General features: G+C 56.4%; 1 protein-coding gene across 1 annotated transcript in view; it reads right to left on the bottom strand.

Annotated features, from left to right (window-relative positions):
* Positions 1-3,987: 3,987 nt before the first annotated feature.
* LOC106807535 (soluble scavenger receptor cysteine-rich domain-containing protein SSC5D-like) overlaps positions 3,988-8,891 on the bottom strand; it is a 7,742-nt gene continuing 2,838 nt past the window's right edge. The window contains exon 3 of the mRNA XM_014809903.1: positions 3,988-4,206. Coding sequence (XP_014665389.1) covers positions 3,988-4,206 — 219 coding nt within the window. The remainder of the gene's footprint in view (positions 4,207-8,891) is intronic.

Raw genomic sequence — 8,891 nt, 5'->3', positions numbered from 1 at the left:
TGATTGTCGGCACGACCGAGAAGCGACGACAGAATCCGCGAAAACAACGCAGCAACAATGTTGCGCATGCGCGCTCCGACGGCTATCATATATATAATTACACACGAGGAAATAAAGTATCTAGGAAGTAACTGTCAGCCGCTATTATTGTGCACGTAGACGTTTTTCTCGTGGTGAGTGGGGAGACGCACCGTTTGGCTCAGCCTAAAGTGTGTGGCAAGAGAAAGGACGCGTCTCATAGCATGGTAGGGATCGTGTCGGGCGACATGCGGGTCGGGCCGGCAGGTGGGGGCGGCGGCGTACAGTTTTCTGCACGAGTGTGCAAGCGGCTAGATGGCGCTGCGGCTACCGAGACGGCAGAAGGAAGTGGCTATCAAACGCTGCCTGCAACGCAGGCCCCAAATATAATAACCAACACAAGAAAAGCAGGCTTGTATGCTTATCACATGATATCGGCTGCCGAGTATCACTGAACGGGATAAGGATAGCGTCGGGAGTTGCTAAAGCAGAAGTCGAAGAGTATATGAAACATCAGTCCCGTGTGCCGGTCGGCGGGGAGGGGGAGGTGGAGGGGGGATAGGAACGGGATAGGGGGGCTTCAGCGAAAACCCGCGCCCTTGTATACCGCAAGAATCAAACCCCGCAGCTTACGGTGTACCGTAAGCTGATGTCGGTCGTGCAAAATAAGCAGGAATAAAATGCTAACAACAACAAGAGCAACAGTTTTTATCGCCCGGCGCGCACGCGAGCGGTGGTCGGCCACCGCGCTCGGGGAGGCGGCGGAACTCAGCTGTCGCGTACGCGGAGGCTGAGAGGCATCACAACACCTGGCGGGCAGAATCCGAAGGCCAGAGCGTGGGCGGAATGCTCACTGCGTTACATGCAACGACGAGAGTAGAAGTGTCTCACATCGATTCTTCCAATGGGGAAGGTGAATCCTGCGCTTCGTGTCACTCGGTCAACGGAGGACAAGAAATGGCGTGCGCTTAGAAACGCGAGAAGGATTGCCTACGTGTCTGTTGGCACCGCACTCGACAGCGGCGGGTGGACGGCGAGGCACGCAGCGCGGCCGCCGGCGCGCACCGGTGCCGCTGAGTGGGAGAACTTCACTGCAGCTGTCGACGGACAATGTCATCGTGATTTGCGTCGCTAGACGAGACGTCGCTGCATTTCAGAGCAGTGAGCATGCAGTCACATTGTCGCGCCCGCAATGTGTCACGCACCGTATTTCATCACGAACGTCGGTTCCGCAACTCTCCCCGTGATCGCTACAGAGGTAGTCACAATGACATCATGTGGTTGGGGCCACCAGTATCGTGTCAAGCTTCGATTCGAATGCTGCTTCTCACTGTCTTCACGGTGGATGGCGTTGGAGCAGTGAGCTCGATGTACGGACTAAGCAAGAGATGGAATTGAGCTTGCGAAAACACGGATGCTGTCTGGAGAGGGAACTTTCTACGTATCTCTCGAACGTGCTTATTGACGGGATTCATCGCGCAGCGTCCCGGAGGGCTAACTACGTATCCAGTGAGCAGACGCCAACAAGGGGCGACACACACCGCTGTCGTTCCTCGCGGTGGCCGTCGCACTCCACTGGCAGTCTGTAGAGAATCAAAAACGTTTTAGCCTGTTATCAGAACATTTCATCAGCACACTGTGCATTTTTAAAGAGGTGGCGCTTGCCCGTCGGCTCTCGAGCAAGCACGGTGTACGGCGAGAGCGGACGGGTCTGTCGACGCACCTCTTGCTCGGCCAGGCGTGCCCAAAAGCGCGACAGGCGGCAAGTTTAAGACCGCGAGGCGTCGCGGTACGGCTGACGAGGCTAGCCGTAAGTGAAGCGAAATAACCAGAAAAAGGAGAAAAACAAGGACGAGACGAGCGGTGGGGTTAGGGGAGGTGAGAGGTAGAGGGTGGGGGAGGAGAGGGCGAGAGAAGGGGGGGGAGGAGAAGGAGAGGAAGGGTGGAGGAGGGGAAGGGAGGGATGAGAGTAGGAGTGGGGTGAGGGGAGTGGGATGAGCGAGACTGGGCGAGGAGGAGGGAGAAAGGAGGGGTGGGGGAGGAGAGGGAGAGAGAGAGGATGGGGGAGAGCGGCGAGAAAGGGGAGGATGGAGAGGGAGTGTAGAGAGACGAGAGGGTGGTGAGAGGGGTGGGGCAGGGGAGTTTAGCAGTATGGTGGGGGAGTGAGCGGAGGTGGGGTTAGGGGAGTGACCGGTATGAGGTTTAGGGGAGGTGAGAGCGGATGAGGGTAGGGTGAGCGGAGGGTAGGGGAGTGAGGGCGGATGAGGGTGTAGCGGAAGTGAGGTGGGGATGGGGGTAGGGAGTTAAGCAAGATGGGGGTAGGGGAGTGAGCGGGATGGGGGTAGGGGAGTGAGCGGGATGGGGGTAGGGGAGTGAGCGGGATGGGGTAGGGGAATGGAGCGGGCCTGGGGTAAGGGAGTGAGAGGGATGGGGGTAGGGGAGTGAGATAGGATGGTAGGGATAGTGAGCGGATTGGGTAGGGGAGTGAGCGGGATGGGGTCAGGGGAGTGAGGCGGGATGGGGGTAGGGCAGTACCAAAGTGGACGAGAGAGGGGGGCTAGTGAGCAGGATAGAGGGGATGGAGAATTGGAGCAGGATACATACTAATGATGAAGGGCGACAAGCGAATTTATACACGTGGGGTAGGAAAGCAAACGCTCGATGACTGAGAAAACGAAAAAGAAGAATATACGGCTCCGGTGCGGTCGTCCAGCGGCGAGTAATAGATAGGGCAGTCGAGGAAATAAGATGCACTAATAACGCATACAACACGAAATAATGAATAAACTAGGGGACGCCGCGCGGGTGAGCGCCTGGCGGGCGGGCGCGGGTAAACGTAAACACGTACGTAGAGTGGTGGCGCAGGGGTGCGAAAGGCCGCCTGCTCAGTCAAGATAAGAAGCGTGACTGGGCCTAGCATTCTTAAGACTAGCAGAGTTTCGCTAGCGTCAACGGCTAAAGCTTTTCATAGCAATGTAACCATTGTCGACTAGCCAGGGCAGGTGGATGCCTGCAGAGAAGGGCTGGCCCCGCTGGCGCGGCCTACACGTGGGCTCGCGGCCGACCGGAGGAGGGAGAGGAAAGGAGGGGCGGGGGAAATCTATTAAACTGCAGCTTAGAAGCGAACTTCGCTATGTTTAGCGAGTGGGGCAATTTTGTAACCGTTGAGCCTTAAACTACTGGCGCGCGCACGGCCCACAGGGACCGGCGTTCGGCGTAGGCGCATTCAGCAATGTATAGGAGTGACATGATATGGAGTATGGGTGATAGCTTATACATTACGTGATATAGTGTAACAACATCGAAGAATAAGTGACACTGGGGAAAAGTATGACTGATGATGGTGCGGTGGCGGGCGCAGCCGTTGCTACCGGGGGGCTGGCTGGGCTAATGAACGCGGTCTGCGATTCGTTTAACGAGTCGTCAGCTCATGGGGAGGGCACGGCTGCCGCCGCGCGGCACTGCTTACAACTCCCGGGTGGGCGCGCGTGCGAACAGCCCGCGAAGACGTCGACCATTGTCGGCGGTCGTCGGGAGCTTCGCGTCGCACTCACGACTCGTCCCAGTACAAGCCAGCCCACGCTGTTTCCGCGGGCGCCCAGCGAACCAGCGAAACTCCTATTTAGCACGGCAGCCACATATTCGCACTCAACGCGGTCTGCCTCGTTGCGCGAGGCCCGCTGCGAGCGTCTCCGTCCTCCAGAACCGGCCCGCACCCCACGCCGCGCTGGCGAGCCGACCGGCGGGACGCGCAAGACGCTGCGCTTGGGGAGCGCCGGCGCGCCTTAATTGAGGCGGGCCGACGGCAATCGCCAGGCGGGGGTGCGACGGCGCGCGGAGGCGGAGGCGGGAGGCAGGCGCGGGTGCGGCCGCGGCAACGGCCAGCGTCTGCGCGCAGCTTCGGCGTGACGGGTGGCGGCGCGCGCAGTCTGCGGTCAGGCCGCGCTCCAGCTCGCGGTTAGCTCCGCCTCAATGGGCTGGTTCTGCGGCGCTCAGCTGCTGGCTGCAGGCCGGTAGAGGGCGGCTGAAGTGGCCGTCGTCGGCGGCGCGGCGCGCGAGTCGGGCGAGGCGTGGCGCGACATCAGACAGCGCGTCGCGCATCGCGCGATTCGCTGCCGCGAGCTGCTCATGCGTGCGTGACGCTGCGTCGCTGCTGGCAGGCTTACCTTCTTCAGTCTCGATAGCTTCCTGGAATGCGAGAGAAAGAGAGAGAATGAATACTGCTAAGGTACGGGGACTCCTGGAATGGGCGAGAGAAAGAGATAATGATATAATGGTACGGGCGCCTTGGAAGTGCGAGTACGAATAGAGAGATAATTATATCAAGGCACGGGCCGCCTGGAATGCGAGAAAAAGAGAGGAGAATGATAGAGGCAAGAAGGCACGGGGAGTCTGGATATGCGAGAGATAAGAGAGATAATTATATCTCCAAGGCAGCGGGGCGCCTGGAATGCGAGAGATAAGAGAGAGAATGATAGTCAAGGCAGCGAGACGCCTGGATATGCCGAGAGAAAGAGAGAGAATGATATCAAGGCAAGCGGGCGGCCTGGAATGCGAGTGAAAGAGAGAGAATGATAACAAGGGCAGCGGAGTCTGGAATGCGAGAGTAAAGAGAGATTAATTAATATGCAAGGGCAACGGGGCGGCCTGGAATGCGGAAGAAAGAGAGTAGAATTGATATCAAAGGCACGGGGCGGCCTGGAATGGGGCGAGTGAGAAGAGAGAGAATGATAATCAGGCACGGGGAGTCTGGAATGCGAGAGAAAGAAGATGAGAATGATAATCAAGGCACAGGGAGTCTGGAATGCGGAGAGAAGATGAGAGATAGATTATATGCAAGCAGCGCGCGCCTGGAATGGGCGAGGGAAGGGGAAAGACAAAGAGAGAGATGTGATATCTAAGGGCACGAGACGCGCTGAATGGCGAGAAGAAAGAGAGAGAATGATATCAAAGGCAGGCGGGCGCCTGGAATGCGGAGTACCGAGGATGAGAATGATATCGAAGGCAGCGAGGGAGTCTGAATGCGAGAGAACGGAGAGATAATGGTATCAAGGGCACGCGGGGCGGGCCTGGGAATGCGAGGACGAAAGAGAGAGAATGAATATCAAGGCAGCGGAGACGCCTGGTAATGGGCGAGAGAAATGAGAGATGAATGATTCGAAGGCACGGCGCGGCTGAATAGGCGAAGTGAAAGAGAGAAGAATGATATCAAGGTAGGCGGGACTCGTCTGGAATGCGAGAGAAAGGAGATAATCGGATATCAAGGCAGGGCGAGGGAGTCTGGAATGCGGAGATGATAATTAATATCAAGGGCAGCGGGCGGCCTGGAGATGGCGAGAGAAAAGAGAGAGATATGATATCGAAAGGGCAGCGGGCGCCTGGGAATGCGAGTGAAAGAGAGAGAATGCGGATATCGAGGTGACGGGACTCGCTGCATGCGAGAGAAAGAGAGATAATGATACAAGGACCGGAGGAGTCTGGAATGCTGTGAGAAGAGAGATACTATTATAGTCAAGGCACGGGCGCCTGGAATGCGAGAGAAAGAGAGAGAATGATATCAAGGCACGGGGCGGGCCCAATGGAAGTGGGCGAATGAGAAGAGAGATAATGTATAGTCAAGGGCACGGGGCGCCTTGGAATGGGCGAGAGAAAGAGAGAGAATGATAATCAAGGGCAGCGGGGGCGCGCTGGAATGCTGAGGAGAAAGGTAGAGATATATGAATATCAAGGCACGGGCGCATGGAACGCGAGATGAAAGAGAGATAATTAATCAAGGCATGGGTCGGCATGGAATGGGCGAGGAGAAAGAGAAGAGCATGATATGCAAGTGCACGGGCGCATGAATGGGAGAGAAAAGAGAGATAATTATAGTCAAGGCCAGGGCGCTGGGAATGCGAGAGAAAGAGAGAGTAAATGCTATCAAGGCAGGCGGGGCGAGATGGAATGGCGAGAGAAAGAGAGAGAATGATATGCAAGGGGCAGCGGGGCTGGCGTAACGTGTGCATGCCGAATAAGTCATGGCACCGTGAGAGACGGGGAGGGCGAGTGAGAGTAGAGAGATGGTATAGAGAGATGACAGAGAGAGATAGGAGGGAGGATGTGATAAAGATACCAAAGAGAGAGACAGAGAGAAGAGAGAGTAGTATGAGAGAGTAGAAGAGAGTAGAGAGAAGAGAAGAGAGAGAGAGAGAGAGAGAAGAGAGTAGAGAGAGAGAGAGAGAGAGAGAGAGTAGAGAGAGAGAGTAGAGAAGAAAGCCATGGGGAGCAAGCCGAGAAGAATAAGAGGAGAGAGAGACTAGTTGAAAGTAGAGAGAGAGAGCAGAGAGAGAGAGAGAGAGATGAGAGAGAGAGAGAGAGAGAGAGAGAGATATCAGAGGTAATTGGAGGAGGGGGCAGGGTGAGCTGATGCAGATGATGGCATGATGACGGGGTGAGATGGATGTCACGCGTAATCGTGGCGCGTGAGAAGCGCTTCATCGCGAATGCAGCGGACATTAGCCGTCGGCAGATGAAGCTATTTTCACGGCTCAACGTTTTGTAAATGTCAAGGGGAGAAGGAAGGATTGAAGAACGGAAGAGGACAGGATGCTGAGATGTATGTGGGGACGCTATAAAGGCAGGGCGATGTGGAAAGGAGGAGGATGGAGGAGAAACAGGAGGGCAGGTATTATGCGGATAAAAGGTGATGATGAGGATGATGCGGGACGGTATAGAAGGCAGGGGCGATGTGAGTAAAGGAGGAGGAGGAGGAGAAAACAGGAGGAGGATTATGGCGGATAGAAAGTGATAGATGATGGATGAGTGCGGGGACGTATAAAGGGCAGGGGACGATGTGAGAAAGGGGAGGGAGGAAGGAGAAAGCGCAGGAGGGATGGAATTAGTGCGGATAAAAGTGATGATTGAGGATATGCGGGGACGTAAAAAAAGGCAAGTTGGGACTTACGGAAGAGAAGACGGAGTAAAACAGGGAGGGCAAGAGAAGCACGGAGGGAGAACGAGACAGATGGAGGAGGAAAGGAGGAGGCGCGATGTTACCTCAGGCGCCGGCCGCGTGCTTCTCTGCGGCCGTGCGCGCGTGAAGGGCTGCTGGTCGCGCATCATGCGTGTGGCGTGAGCGAGGTCGCTGCAGCAGCTTGCTCCTTCATTACGTTCCTCAGGCTATTGCGCCGAAGCTGGCTCCAGGCGCACGCTTCAGTACGCGGCTGCCAGGCTCCATGCCGGCAACCGTAGTGCTGTCACTGGTCTCTGCAAGGGTATGAGAACCAGACGCAGCCTGTCAACTGCTGGCGAAGCGACGCATCATGCATCAACGCGTCATCATGCGTCGTCCATCATCGCCTCGCATGGCATGCATGCATCGTCATCATGCGGCCCTCCGATGGCATCATGCTCTCACCATGGCCTGCGAGGCGCTTCCATTATCATGCATCGTCCATCATCATCATCAAGCCGATCATTGCCTGGCCATGCATCGTCAGCATCGCCTCCATCATCCATCGATCGCCATGCAGTGCTGCCCTGCGCATCATGCATGCATCATGGGAACAACATTTGCCGAGTGCGGCATCATGCACCCAATCACGCATCAATCATCATCGTCCGCTCATCATCGGCCTCCTCTATCGTTGTATTCGGGTCGTCAGTGTGCGCTTAAGCATGCATCACCCATTGTCATCATCATCAGTTGTCGTGCGTAGTCATGAAGCGATATAAATCCGGTCGCATCTCTGGCTGTTTATGCAGGGAGCATGTATTACGCAAAACAGCAGCTAACAACGGAGACAACGATGCTAAGCGATATAAGCCGGAGTCATCTCGTGGCAGTTTATGCATAGCTGTAATTGGACAAGCTGTAATTACCAAAGCAGCACTAACAGCTATGACAACGATGGCTAGCGATTGATTAACAGGCGTCATCTCCTGCAGTTTATCCAGCGTGTATTACCAACCCAGCAACTAACAACAGACAACGGATGCTACGATATTAACCCGTCATCGTCGTGCAGTTTTATCACTGTATTGAAAACTGTATTGACCAAACAGCAGACTAAGCAACAGACAAACAGATGGGGGCTACGATTATATAACCGTCGTCATCTCCTGGGCAGTTTACTCGAACTGCTATTGGACAAGCTGTATTACCAAACAGAGCACTAGCACACAGACAACGATGCTAGCGATATTAAACTGCGCGTCATGCCTCGCTGCAGTTTTATCTAACTGTATTGGAAGCAACTGTATTAGCCAAAACAGCTACTAACTGATAGCAGAACAAGCGATGGGCTAATCGATATTAACCCGTCATCTCCATGCAGTTTATCGCTGCGGGACTGCCAGCGCCCGCGACAGCGGTGGGCGCAGCAGAGCTCGAGGCCGCGTACCCGGCGCGAGCGATCCCGTCGAGACACCGGTGCGTCGGGGCGTGTCCGTCGTGGGCCTTCGTAGTGCGGCGGCCGGCGAGCTGACGCTGGCCGCGTCTCCAGCTTCACGGGCCGCCGCAGGCGCGCCGCCGGACCGGTGGGAGCGCCCGCGCGCGCGGACGCGACGCGCGTTGCATGGTGTCCGGCGCCGCGGGCTTCTGCTGATGCTTCGGCTGCCGTCTAGCGTCGAATGCGCTGGTCGTCGCCGGGCAGACGGCCTCTGGTAGGAAAGACGCAGACATCCTAGGGTCAGCGTGGGCGCGCAGAGCAGAGGCGAGAGAGAGAGAGCGGGAGAGAGAGGCGGCGAGAAGCGAGACAGAGAGAGAGAGAGAAGCGATGGCGAGCGTGTTCCCATGAGGAAGCCAAGAGGGGAGGGAGGAGGAGGAGGAGGAGGAGGAGGAGGAGAAGAGGAGGAGGAAGAGGAGGCTGAGGCACTCGCTGTCAGCCGGGTCT

Source organism: Priapulus caudatus, unplaced genomic scaffold (genome assembly GCF_000485595.1).
Source record: "Priapulus caudatus unplaced genomic scaffold, Priapulus_caudatus-5.0.1 Scaffold221, whole genome shotgun sequence".
In the NCBI taxonomy this organism is placed as follows: domain Eukaryota; kingdom Metazoa; phylum Priapulida; class Priapulimorpha; order Priapulimorphida; family Priapulidae; genus Priapulus; species Priapulus caudatus.
The sequence above is the reverse complement of the archived record's forward strand: the minus strand, read 5'-3'. Positions and strand labels throughout refer to the sequence as shown.